The sequence below is a fragment of the Cuculus canorus genome, chromosome 18 (assembly GCF_017976375.1).
Source record: "Cuculus canorus isolate bCucCan1 chromosome 18, bCucCan1.pri, whole genome shotgun sequence".
Classification (NCBI taxonomy): Eukaryota; Metazoa; Chordata; class Aves; order Cuculiformes; family Cuculidae; genus Cuculus; species Cuculus canorus.
In genome coordinates this window covers 4,182,773-4,197,118 of record NC_071418.1, presented here as the reverse complement: position 1 = coordinate 4,197,118, position 14,346 = coordinate 4,182,773, and the positions used below count along the sequence as shown (strand labels likewise).

The 14,346-nt window shown below is 39.4% G+C and overlaps 1 protein-coding gene across 2 annotated transcripts in view; it reads left to right on the top strand.

The window, feature by feature from the left end:
- The window catches only part of PRKCA (protein kinase C alpha), a 144,515-nt gene that overhangs the window by 116,491 nt on the left and 13,678 nt on the right, over positions 1 to 14,346 (top strand). Inside the window, exons 9-13 of one of the 2 annotated variants that reach the window (XM_054083127.1) lie at positions 4,328 to 4,351; positions 8,715 to 8,858; positions 9,621 to 9,794; positions 12,182 to 12,273; positions 13,903 to 13,965. In XM_054083127.1, coding sequence (XP_053939102.1) covers positions 4,328 to 4,351; positions 8,715 to 8,858; positions 9,621 to 9,794; positions 12,182 to 12,273; positions 13,903 to 13,965 — 497 coding nt within the window. The remainder of the gene's footprint in view (positions 1 to 4,327; positions 4,352 to 8,714; positions 8,859 to 9,620; positions 9,795 to 12,181; positions 12,274 to 13,902; positions 13,966 to 14,346) is intronic. The other variant, XM_054083128.1, reaches the window with a different exon arrangement.

The window sequence follows — 14,346 nt, the reverse complement described above, 5'->3', positions numbered from 1 at the left end:
AGGTGCAAGCTCGTTACATTAAACTGCTCTTCTGATATAATTCAGCTTAATGCTTTTCATACAGTCCCTTATTCAAGATTTTTAACTGACACCGATGACAATTTTTCACCTAATGAAAAACATTAATAATTTGCAGCTGTAGAAATGAGTCGTAGCCCTGCTCACCTTTATATTGCTCGCTTCATCTCTGCCTTGGGTGCCTCGTGACTTCTGTAATTACCTGCATTTCTATCTCCATCGTGCTGGGCATTATATGCTGGGGACAGAAATGGACCTCGGTGGAAATCTCTTGAGTCATGAAATAAAATTATCGCATGAATTTTGTGAACCCGATGGGAGTTAAAAGGGGCTTGGGTCCCAAATGCACCGCTCATGCTAGGATTAGACAAAACAATGCAGTTTTACTAATCATCCAGAATTCCATGTGGGACACGCTACTTTCTCTTCCGTTATCTCTAATCCAAATTAATTCATGGGCACTCTGATATCATCATTCACCCCTGATAAGCAAAGCAGTACAGCACGTGGGTGGCCTTCAGGAGTGGGTTTCCTGCGTTCTTGGACATGCTTTCTGCAAAAATATTCTGCACAGATATTTTTTTCAGGCAAATCCTTTCAATAAATATACTATTACCAACCAAAAGGGTAACAAGTATGTGGGGAGGAGGAGAGGAAATGAGGGGAAACGTAAAGTGAAGTCATAAAACAGTTCATATTAAATTCCCAGGCAGATTTTTATCACATTCCCCATTTGTTTTTATGGAATATCTTGTTTGCCTTAGTGCCTTTTTTACGAGTGATGGGACTGTTAAGAATTTTTTTCTTGCTTTTCTCAATAACTATTTTAGCTATTGACATAAAAATACATTTTACTTCCACTTTATACATTGCAATTTTTATCAAGTACATTGTAGTCCGCCACAGTGACATCATCATCGTGAAAATAAATATAAGTGCAGCTTTCTGCCTGTTTGCATATTTTCAGTGTTCTCCTTGCTGCAAAGAAATTTTGCTAGAATGCTATTTCACTAAGGAATATGTGGCTGAAAAACCATCTATGTAAATCTCCTGCATCCTTGGTAGTGTCTGTGGTCCAGTGCATCTCTCTGATAGGGGTGTCTCTTGCTGTCCTGCAGGGCCTCGTGAAGGCGTCTTCAGTACGCTGCAATCTAATCCAAGTGTGCTCCTTTCTATATGCATAAATAAGAGTGTATCCATCCATTGGTGCACAGCATTTCTGTAATTTAGTTCCTCAGTAATTTGTTCTTGAACAAATAAGAATCAATGAGAATGTACAGTAAGATGGGAAGAAGCCATGTGTTGCCGCCTTCTTCATAAGCCTTTGTAAACCAACGAAAGAAGCACAAAAGTCAGAGACTGTGTCTTTTGTTCTGTTTCACAGGCAATTTGATGATGCAAAAGCATGTCCCCAGATTGCTCGGCGTGTGTTTTGTAGAGAGACAGGTGACGTGGTCAAGGAAGTTTCTGCAACAGCAAGGACATGATCTCGGGTTGGACCAAGATGTAACAATCATCCCGTCCCCTCTCCAGTTAGAGCTGCTGGGCTGCTAAGTCATCCGGAGCTTAGGCTCTAATTTTTTTCTTTTCTGTGTTGTTTCCATGACTACAAAATTCCCTGCTAATTAATTAGAAGCTTGTGTTAGTTTATGGTATTAAGCTTAAAACTCAATCTGGTGAAATATTAGGTCTTGCTGGAGCTTAGAAGTGGACTTTCCTCATTTCAAATTCAGAGCATCCTGGTAATTAAGTTGTATAAACCAGGAAACCGATAGTCCTTCATAGCACCTATAATTACATGGAACTGGAAATGCAATAATGTAAGAAACAAAGCTGCCACAATGATAGAAAACATTTCAGTGAATAGGAGGTTTTTTTCATCCAGATCTTAACTTGAAATTTATTGAGTTTATTTACTTTTTTAAAGGTTTGCTAGTGGTTCAACCTATTGATCAAAATCCCCTCTGAGCTTTCACGACTGGGAAGTTGAGCAGGGCGTTTTGTCCTTCCTTCAGACTCTGATAGATTACTTCAGTTTCTCCTTTTTACATCCTTTATATAAGTTTTTCCAGTTCTGTCAGTGACATCTACTGCAGTTTGTCTGAGATCTGATCTGCTCTGATACATCTTTGCGTGGAGTCCAGGTAGCAACAGACATAACCGAGCATTAATTTCACTCTGGCAGGCAAAGCCTTCTGGGCTGTAATAATGAAATTAGAATGTTACTATTCAAACCGTTCCTTTCCTCACTTCTCACCACCCATTTTGCCATTTCTTTGAAGGGTATGCAGAGGCAGAGGGGTTACCTGCAGCTCTGCTGTGGCCGTGTGTTAACTCAATAATTAGGAACAGAAACACTGGGAACAAGGCAGGCTGTGCGAGACGGCTTGTTCCATCACCCTGTGACATTTAGAGAGCATGTTGGGACCGAGCAAAGAGCTGGTGAAAACTTGTTGCAGTGTGAGAAGCAGGGACTTTCTTAAAGGTTCACAGAGGGATTGAATCCTGGCAAGAGGACTTTTCTACTCCAAGCATCTCAAGGTAGTCTTGGGACCTGATATAAAGCCTGCAGCAAGCCTGCTCAGTCAATCATAGAATAGTTTGAGTTGGAAGGGACCTTAAAGATCATCCATTTCCAGCTACCCTGCCAGAGGCAGGGACATCTCCCACTGGCTCAGGCTGCCCAAGGCCCATCCAACCTGGCCTTGGGACAGCCACAACTTCTCTTGTCAGCCTGTTCCAGTGTCTTATCACTCTCATGGTGAAGAAATTCTTCCTAATATCTAATCTAAATCTGCCCCTCTCCAGTTTATATACCCATTCCTCCTCGTCCTATGACCACAAGCCTTTATGAACAGTCCCTCTCCAGCTTTCTTGTAGCCCCTTCAGGTACTGGAAGGTCACTATAAGGTCTCCTTGAACCCTTCTCCTCTCCAGGCTGAACAACCCCAACTCTCTCAGCCTGTCCTTGTATGGAAGATGCTCCAGCCCTCCCATCATCAGTCCTTAGACTGCTGACCCTCCTGCTATCAGGGTTGTGATTTTTTTACGATGGAAACTGAAGCCACTGCTGCTCTCTGTTGTTCCATCACTGATTTGCTGTTTACAGCTGAGTACATGGGTATGGGCAGAGCAGTCTCTGTAATCTGCTGTAGAGGAGGGGAGAGGATGCTAATGTGCAGTGTGAAGCAGAGCTCTTAAGTCTCAGGGAGGCTTCTGTGTCGGGAACAAAGCTCTCGATTTCTTTTCCCAGTAGATGTCAGTAGAGCCGGTAAGGAATGGATGAAACGTGGCAATGAGCGGGCTGTTTGCAAACGGAAGTTGCGTGTGCTGTATCTGTAGGTATCTCCACAAATGTGATGGGAATTCAACGTTGTTGTTAAATATTTTTTCATTTATCACGTTCATCTCTTGAAAATTTGTTACCAATAGATCTTCGCGCTGTGCTTCTGTGAACTTGCTACGAGCGAGTTGCCGTGACAACCAAGAAGTAGATCCTCTAGTGAACTGCACAGCGCAAGGCCTTTTGTTGGCTTGAATATTTTTTTCATGGGAAATTTTTGGTGGTTTTCCCTTCTGACGTGGTATTTTGAGGGTGGTGGGCTGTGACCACAAGTCTGAGCAGTTTTGCAACCCAGTGTTCTTTTTTCATATGGGGACAAAGCTGATCTTACTGAGCTAAATGATGCAAACAGCAGCGGAGGAGAAGTAATGAAGGTGAGCAATCAAGGTGTTAAAGCACTGATATCATAATACGTAGCTCGTAGCCCTAACATGATTGAGGGTAGGAATGGGAATTGTGTCGATTTATTTTAATTCCTCACAAATTTTGTTTATGGGCTAATGGGAAAAATGACTGATTCAGTAGTTTTGCTCTATAATTCTTACGTTTCTGAACCATAGGTAATAACAGGAATGCAGAAGAGCCAGTGTTCGCTTTTATTGTTTTGTCCTATTAAATTGTACTCATAGTAGAAATTCAGAAAGTTTTGAAAAGACTCGATGAGAGCATTTACTGCAATTGAAAATTTAATGCATTAACGGATTACTGTTCTCTAAATCACTTCTTTTCTTCTTCGCTTCACATTCCTCATTAAGGTTTGAACAAGACTTTTTTTTCCATACCCAATTAAATGACCAATTGTTATGGTTCGATAAAAAATAAATTGTATACAATTTTTACTGCAAAATCTGAGTTATGTTTTCCAAAAAGCACATACAAAATTTCAAGAGACTTTCTGGTGTAACACTCTGTGAAGAAGTGCATTTGGGCGGAATTATATAAAGTACGTTTCACCTGTGGTTTCAGGGTAAAAGAACCGGCCGAGATAAGGTGCGTCCCAACCAGAGGAAGTAAGATAACGTGCATGTCTTGTTTTCCTTTAAGATTAACTCTTCTACTAGTAGTGCAGACTAATTTAACCTACTGTTTTCCTGGTTTTTTTGCTGCAAGCTGCCTTCCTGGTAACAATATCATGTTTTTATCAAAGATAAAGCAGTCTGAATGTAAATTGGAAACTAAGCCAGGGCCTGGAATGCCGTCTTTGACTTCAGCAAGTTTTAATATCCATCAGAAACAAAGGTGGATTCAAGTAAAATTCAGTAATTTTCAGCTTTAGTCATGATAGGAAGAGGCAAAATGTCATTGCTTTTTTCCAATAAACTTTAAGCATCATTTGAATTTATGCCCCTTCCTTAGTTGTAAAACTGCTTTTGCTCCAGGAATCTGGACAAATATGTAGGTTGCATGGCATTTTCTCTCTGCAGTATTGAAGTTGTAGCAAACCTAAAACTCATGGTAGAGCTTGGTGAGAGCATGTTAAAATGTTCCCTGTTCTTGACCTTTCGAGAATGCACTAACATAGGATCTAGCTGGCTGTGGATACCCAGAAATCAGAATGTCTCACATGTTGAGGTGTTCAAAAAACTGAGGAAAAGTGTTTTGCTAGCAAAATATGGATTCAGCAAGCAACTGCCCATGTGGATCATAACGAGAAATTAATATTGCTGTGTGTGAAGAACCTTTGCAACTCATCACATTGTATATGATGTATATAATGTCATTAAACAACTCAAATGGGAACTGCTGGAAACCCTGCAGAAATGGCCACAGCGTGTGGCTGGGTGAGGTCGTCTACATGCACACTGAACCTAGCACGTTTTGGATGTGTTTGCTCCAAATCTTTTCTAAATCTTGTAAGCAAATTATTCTTTCCTTATATCTTCACCCGTTGCTTGCAGTAGGCCATGACATTCGTTCACTTGGTAGATTTTCTGTGGTCTAATGTAAAGCAGTTTTGATACTTGAAGATATTTTCCCAATTCTTTAGTCATAACCAGACATCATTAGTTGACTTTCTGAGATATTTTTGTCTTGCGCTGTATTCTGGGTTAAGTTCTGTAATAAAACAGCAAGGTTAAGGGCTTTCCCTAAATCCACCAGTATCAATTGTTAGTGATGAGATGTGACGATTCTGCTGAGTGTAGAAACTTCCATGAAGCTTATAATAGATGTTTTGGTTTAGGTTTCTACTAATGAGATAGACTATATGGAGCAGCTAAATAGGTACGAGCTCTTTCAGAGTCTATTTGATAAAGATGTCTCACTGTCCCACCAAAAACTTGGTGGCACAAGTAGAATCTTCAGTGGCTTCACTATTTTTATCTAATTTTATTTCCATGCCTATAGCCTCATTTTGTTCCCATTACTCTGGAATTTTTTTCGAATGGATCTGAGAAGACCGCAAAGTTAATGCCTGATGCTAAGTCATAACTGAAGCAAGTTACAGTAGTATTTTGGGAAGCTTTTAATGCACCATGTTTGAAATGTTTTGGTTTGGATTATTATTGTTTCCTTTATTTTTTTTTCTCCCAGTACATTTGCCAGCGTTGAAATTTCTGCTGTGTTTTCACTAGGACCTTAAGCCAAAAAGCAGTAAAGGGAATTCACATTCTAAGTGTGAAAACTTTTTCCAGCACGCTCATGAACAAATGGTCAGTGGCCCAGCTGAAGGGAAATATGGGCCTTTTAATTACGTGAGGTCGTTAGGCCATTCCATTTTGGGTCCGTGTGCTTTCGTTGAGTCAGCCTGGTCATTCTTGAGCGTTACTTGGATGCCATATTCCTGTGTTTTCTTGTGGTTTGCAGCAGGGTTCTCTCTTTACACGTGCCAGTGTCCAGGCTGATGCCCTGAGATAGCTCAGCGCTAGTGATGTGATAACCGAGATTATCAGCTTCCCATCAGCGGGGAGCACTCCCAGCCCTGCCTGCATTGGCCATTGACCTGGAGCAGAAGCCAACTGACCAAACAGGAGACACCTGCTGTTCTCCTTAAATCTACCATATGAAAAAAGAAATTATCAAACCGAGAGAAACATCTAATTAAAAAAAAAAGATATGTAAGAAAGAGAAGTAGAGAAGCACGCCTCTAGTTCATTGAATCCGGTGTTTTCCTGTAAGGGTGCAGAGAGGTCCTGGCTTGGTTATCTCATATTATTTTAAGATGCCTCTTTCAGATTCTGGCAGCTTCATCTGGTGTGTGTTTGATCGAGCGAGCGCAGTGCTTGCTGCTCTGGGAGCCGGCAGAGGGCACAGGAGCCTGATGATGAGTCTCCTGCTCATTTCCTTTTGGGAGAAGTGCTGTTAACCCCAGAGCCTCGGATTGCTGGGATGCAGAAAGCATTCCCTGCCTGAAGGGCAGCTTTGTACCCGAAGAAACAAACTGCCTTGAAACAGAATTTCGTTTGTTGTTTCGATTGGTACATTTTTCAATCAGGCTGCCGACGACCCACCCAGTGGGTGTAAAATATCAGATATAAAGCTAGCGTTTCTATCCAGTGCCTGATTTGGATCTCCATTGCTCGGTGAAAAGGAGGATATTGAAATTTCTTTTTCTATCAAAAGAGCAGGATTGTTTATCGGAGATCCCACTTGTGAGAGCATCGCAAAGACACGGCCAGCAAAGCTGCTGCTTTAAGCCACATCTTCATCTTGTACAAAAGAAAGGATATTGGGAGTTTTCTTTTTTAACTCATTTAGCTTATGGCTCAGTCTTGCGTTGTGGCTTTGAAAGAAGCTTTGTCCCGAAGAAGAGCTCCATTAAAGGCACTGGATTTGTCCTGGCAGCTGAATCCGCCATGGGACCATCCTTTGCAGTCAGGGACTTAGGCTGGCGTCCACGCCTGGCTCTTCCTAAACACGCAGCACAGGACGTGGTCCTGATCAGCCTCTCCAAGTGCTGCTTTCATGCAAGCAAGTAACAACAGCGGTTCAAGAAATTCCATGTTTTAAGCTGTGTTGCAATTAAAAAGAAATAAAATAGAGTATCAGATCTGCCCAAAGTCATATGCCTGTGGCAGGGGCTAAGATTTCCAGCATTTACAAAGTTGCAGAAAGAGTGACCCAATCTGAAGGTGCTTTTCAAGTTAAATGATCATTTTATTAAAGGATTACTCGATAGTACTGCCTGCTGGGGCAGTGGGAGCCTGGAATCCTATGAATCAGTTCATCCCTTTCAATCTTAGGTCTTTGAATTTGTCCTGAGAGGGGAAAGTTTGTATTTTCTGGTTTCCCATGAGGCTGCCTGGCCAGGCTCCGAAGATGATTTATTGTGTGACTTTGAATAAACTTTGATTTGTATAATTTTCTTTATCTGTAGAAGTGATGATATGCAAATACTGGCCTTTTGTGGTTCAGTGAGAAAAGTAGTTACCCTGAAATGTCAAAGCATAAGTCAGTGGCACAAAGTAAATTAACCTTATTAGAGGTTATTTACCAGAGCAGCACACTAGATAGATGGGGGAAAGCACTTAGATCCCAAACTATTATTAAACCTCTTGGCTTTGCTTCTGCTGATACATGGGATTATTTTGAGAATAAAAAGAGAGATATTATGTTGTAGCCTGCATTATCTTTCGGTGAGTCTTACTTTTTTCTCTTCTATTAACTTGGACGTTTGAAATGCAACTTACTTGAGCAAATACGTGGTGTCTTGTGTGAAATACTGAGACTGTTGCAACCTTCTGCAAACCAGACTATCTTGCCAAGGCGGAGCCTTTGTATGTAATATTTCCCATCCTCCGTTTTCCAGATCAGCACTTGATTGAAAATCAGAGTTGATTGCATTGCTAGTTTGGAAGTGACCGTGTTTGTCTGCATTAATTCTCATGCGTTGTGGTTTTTTTTAATGTAGGTTATTTTTCTTAATGCATGTCAAAGAATTCGTAACTCTTGCTATGCAGTGACTTTAAGAATTACATTTTAAAAGAGAATGTATTGAAGAGACTGTTTTTATCCTAAAATACCCTATGTAGATTATAGCATGATATTTCTGAAAAGCATTTTTTGGTATTTCAAAAGTTTGGCATGAAAATATGTGATTTTCTTTTTTCCTTTGGCTTTGGTTTTGCTTTGGTTTTGCTCTTCTGACCGGATAAGTATATTTGCTTTTATCTGGTTATACATGAACACAGTTTTCCACTTGAATTCACTCAATAATGTCAAAAGTATTGTTGGAATGAGTCTTTGAAGTTGTGTCTGTGCAAATTTTGTTATGCAGCCTTTCTCCTGGGAATGCCACCTCAAATACAGTCATCTCCAATTCTAACCTTCACCCAGTGATCCATTCTGCCAAGGAAACGGGCTACTGTTCTTACTTTCCTGTTTTTGTGTGTGTATGTATGTGTATGTTCTTCAGAAAGCCAAACTTGGGCCAGCTGGTAACAAAGTCATTACTTCAACAGAAGACAAGAACTCAAGTGTGCCGTCCAACAATCTGGACAGGGTGAAGCTGACAGATTTCAACTTTCTTATGGTTCTTGGAAAGGGGAGCTTTGGGAAGGTAGGAATTCTTGATAATTATTCCTTTCACGTTCTTTTTTTCTTTCTTGAGGAAGGATGAATAAATAATTCTCTAAGAAGCGAAATCCAGAGTCATAAGGATGTGCGTTTTTGAGGGAGGATTGCGTAACGTGGAATAGGGTGATTCCCTCAGGACAAGGAGGCTTCATTGATGGTTGGCAATTGTCTTGAAAAAAAAAAAAAGTAAAAAAGTCTTCAGGCTGTTGGGCAGGGTGTAAGAAACAGTTACTGATTTTTAGATCCTCACGTCTTGGCAGTTTCAAGGAAATTAAGTCTACTTTTCTGGCTTTGCTACCTAGGTCACTCTGCCAGTTCTGGAAGTCACCAACATTGGTAAGGCTGAATATTGGGGAAAAAAAAAAAAACAGGAGTACTATGTGTATATATTTGAAATCTGTTAGTTGAAAGAAAGGACTGCTATTTTTCTGTCTATTTGAACAACCACTTATATGGTAAAGTGCCCTTTACTGAGGAAGTCCCCTGAGACTTAACATTTTATCAGCCCTTTGGCAATGTTCCTGTCATTAACCAGAGGGGTTTGGCACAGGGTTTGTCTGAAATGACTGCTACAGCTCGTTGCAGTGGGTGAGTAATGATGGTATTTTTTGAGTTTTGATCAAGTTAGTCTATACCAATAAAAGGAATAGCTGGATTGCCATCTATACAGATCCTCGGGCATATGAGTCACCTTCCCTCCTTGGCAGGTAGGAAGGTTTTCACCCTGCTGTTTCTCTTTGTGCAGGTGATGCTGGCAGACAGGAAGGGCACAGAGGAGCTCTATGCAATCAAAATACTGAAAAAAGATGTGGTGATTCAGGATGATGATGTTGAATGTACAATGGTTGAAAAGCGAGTCCTGGCGCTGCAAGATAAACCACCGTTCCTGACGCAGCTTCACTCTTGTTTCCAAACAGTTGTACGTGAGCTCTTGTCTTTCTTGCCACCCTGGTGTTTTGCATACTATACGGTCATGGATTTTATCAGCTCAGTAACCTTTATTATTTTCCAAACTACTTATCTGCACACGGGAAATGGCAAAGTAAGAGATACCCCATGGAATTACCCCACGTATTTTAAACATAAAACCTAGAGTTAAACGTTTTTCTTCATACAGTGATTAAAGCAGGTCAGCATGGCAATTTATAAATCTAATAATGCATGCTTTGCTAAGTCAGAGCATTAAGCCCAGATTCCCAAAGGTTCCTAAATACTTCTAAGGATCTGAGGATAGTACTTGAAAAGTCTTAATGGCTGTTATTAAATACTGAGGTGATTAGTCATGTATCAATGTTTGATGGACTTAATTAGTTTTCTGGTACAGAGAAAAGGGTATTTTCCTTTCCTTCTCTATAAATACGTGAAGCAAACTTTTCCCCATCACATTGCAAAGTATCTTCTAGAGACAGACTGCAGGGATGAATCTGACATTCCAACACCACCATTCTGGTCTGTTGGATGACATGGAGAGCTTGATGGTAGACAGTCGGTGCTCAGTGTTTGGAGCGGGCATGGATACACCCTGGCACACGTGAACTGGGTCCAAACGTTCCAACCTGGGTAGAGATCTTTATTCACAAGAAATCAAGGCTCTTCTTGTCTCACTTTGTAGCCATCTTATGACAATAGCCCTGAAACTAGAACCCCAGAGGTGCTAGATGCTTGATGAGGTGTTGAAAGGGCATATGTTGCTTTGCCGCTTGACTATTCCATATCTTTTGCCTCTTACGTTGTTGATGGTTTTGAATCTAAAACCAAAAGAACAAACAGGCAGTTAGTTGGAAGTAATAACATTGTAATATTCCACAAACAAGGCGCGTCATCCTGTCACCATTTCACAGCATAATTGTCTGTGTTGTTAGAGGCATTTTCAGATGCTGTTTAGTGCCTACAAATCTCTGAGCAGAAAATGGCCTGAATGCAGCAAATTTCAGGAAATAATTAATCTCAGAATAATGTGACTCTGGAAACTATTGCATTTGCTAATTCTTGTTTTCCAAAATATTTTTTCTGCTTCTGCTTGCGGAGGTTGTTGTAATGAAAGGTCTTGGTGAGAAATAGATTTCTATCTCCTTCTAGTTCTGTATCTCTAAGTTTTTTGGTTACTAACGAAGTTATATAGTGTCATGAGTAAGTGAAAAACCACTTTGTTTAACCTTATCTTTCTTTTCCAACTATATTTTAAATTGAAACCTTAAAACCAGAAATATCTATTATTTTCTGGCTAAGAGGAATGGAGGAAGAAGTTGGAGTTTTTAGTATTTACAGTATATTTTTTATGTGTTGTCATGTACAAGAGAAATGGAGCTACATGAAGGCCTAACTGAATCATCAACACCTTTGCCTAATTTGCTTAATGGTTTCCTAAGAGCTGAGTGGTTTGCATTTCGTGCTGTGAAATATTCTGCAGGATCAATATTAGCTATAAAAATGAGAAATTGTATATGAAGGAAAGAAAAGGCATAAATTGTGTGGCCATAGGAAAAACTGATTAGTTTTTCTTAGTGCTTTTAGCTGCAGGTTTCTGTTGCCATGGATTTCACCGTAAGACAGTTCATACGAAAAACTGAATATCATAAATCTGATCTGGGCAATTAAACACTTCGCCTATGGCTTGTCTGTTGGACTCAGCTTAGGAAATCACAGCTTTTAAATGTATGTTAATGTTCTGAAATCTTAGTGGACAATTAGAGACTTGCTTTTTCAATCAGTGCTCCTGAAGGAAAGAGAGGAAGTGGAGGCTGAAATAGAGCATCTTAGTAATGAGTCTCTTTCCCATCAGAATATTGAACCAGAACTTTTCTACAAATACTTCAGGATAATAGTTCCATCCAAAAAAAAAAAAAATAAAGGAAAATCAGTCTTCCATAACTGGGAGAAAGTGTGTTAATGTGTCTTATATGCTATCTGGATTATGCTATAACTGCAGAAAGAAATTTGCTTTCCATAGTGTTGTCCACCAGAATTTTCATTGTGAGGTGGCCACGGTCATTTTATTTTTAGAAAGACAGATTTTTTTAGACATAACTGTATGTGAATAATTATGGGGACCACTGCAGACAACCAATATATAAAAATTCATCACTAGAATTGGCAAATCTGAAGAGATCTCATCATTTGCTCTTGCAGCTTTTACAAAACGTTCCACTGCCATTTCCTGATCCATCAACTTTGCCAGAATGTGCAACCAGTCCTAATAATCTTAAAAGCTTTATAATAACATATTAGTGACATTTTTTTGCTGATCAATGCATGTCTGATCTTTTCTGTAACGTGTTTATGTGCATCTTTATGTATTGATCCTAGGACCGTCTGTATTTTGTTATGGAGTACGTGAATGGTGGTGATCTCATGTATCACATTCAGCAAGTAGGAAAATTCAAGGAGCCGCAAGCAGTGTGAGTGTTCATGTTTATATATTTAAATCATAATATCATCTTAATTTTACACTTAAAGATTAGGTTTACTTACCCCACTATCTAGCAGCATCTTCCCAGGTTGGGTATGAAGTCTGGGCTGGCCTGGTTTGGTTGTGTTTTTTAAGACCCAAGAGCTGAAGTTCATATTGAAAATCTTGTTTGCACACACAGACCAAAGGTAGCTCTGCCTTTTTATTCAAAAACATAGCACGAACAAAGGCGTGCAATGCCTGCTTTAACAGTGACAAGAATTTAAACAAGGCAACAGGAAATTAAAGATGTTACTTGGTATTCTGGTGTTGTTTTTAAAAGCGAATATAAAGAAATGAGTAGAACATTTCAGTCTGAATTAATGGTATAGGGAAAGGCCATGCAAATAGATTCAGCACTGCAATATAATTATAGTTTATAGAAGACAAATACAATATGTAGTTTAGAAGAATTTCTGTGCTTCGGCTTTTTTATAGAGGTTTTATTTGTGAGGAGTTAATGAGTGATTAGAAGTTGTTTATATGCATGATCCCCTTTAGGTAATTGTACATCTGGTTTATCAGTGAGCAACCGATAAAGATCTGTAGCACTTTCAAATGTGAATAGATCCATCAGCACCGTTTTAGTCATGCTTATAACATCTCACCATCATTTATTAGTGTTTCATAAGTTGCTTACCAATGAAACTTTAAAATCAAGTGTGACTAACTGTGTTAAGAAGTTGGCTAAAATAATTTCTCATTTCAATTTAAATCATCAGGGCTTGTTTAAATGAGAGTTCTCCTAAATAGAAGTAGTTGAGATATAAAACAACATTTCAACAACTTGCTAAATAAAAGCTGGATGGTGTGAGATCATCCCCAACTCCCAGCTAATGTTACTTGCCAACACCCGTTGCAAACTATGGTGCTTTATGACAGTTTATGCCTGTGGAGCGTGTTCCAGCACACACGTTCGCAAACACCTCTAATCAAGTGTTTTGAAAGCCAAGCTTTCCTTTCCTAGCCCGAAAATTAATGTAATCTTTAAATAATCCTCATGCATATAGTTTGCACAGTTCCACGGCAACCGGCTTCAAACATCCATCAATATTGTATATCCTTTAAATACATTCCGCAATTATATTTTATATGGTAATCATTTTAATTAGCTTTATGTAATTAATCAATTAACTGCCTGTATAAAGGAATGCTATTTCTGCAAATTATTTCATGCCATATGAATTGCAACGTAAATTGAGCTGCATCCTGAATTCGGCATTGATATGCAGAGCTAATGACCTTTGTAGGCAGATTCCGATCAGCGCAGTAAAATGCTGTGCTCCAGCTGCACCATTTTTTGTGGTCTAGGGACACGTTTTCAGTATTTTTTTTTCCTAATTCTGCGTTATTTTATCACCAAATACTCAAAGAATGTGATTTAAAGTCAAATGGACGTAAGTATCTTTTATCTCATCAGTCTGTAATAGATATTTCTACATTTTACATATACACACTATATATTTTATGCTGTATATGCTGTAAGATTATCATTCTTTACCGTGATGCATTTACAAAATATTTTGTTAGAAGGAAATCAAGAGGCAATAAAAAAATCTGTTGGCTTTTTTTCATACAGGTTCTATGCAGCTGAGATCTCAGTTGGGTTATTTTTTCTCCATAACAGAGGGATTATTTATAGGTGAGTATAATCTGACATAAGTACTTTCTCAACTATTTTTAAAAACCCAAAAGCATCAGTTTCTTTAACATTTCAGTGCTTTTCTACAAAATCTTATAAAAAGCAAACGCTGCAGTGTTCTTTTCATTGTGTTGGTTCTGTTATACCGTTGCTTTACTCGACCTTTTCTGATGTCTATGCTCTGCCCAACACAACTGAAAGCTCTTGTGCATTCCGGTGTGATGTCTGATAGCTGTACACATTCAGAAGCCTCGGTCTAAGTGTGCTCATGGTCATATACACCTGCCTTGATTAGTTGTCCAGTTTCAGGGCTTATGGTTATTCTTACGTGTCTGCATTGAGGTGTCCAGTGCCATCCAGCCTGTAGGCCATCATGCATTT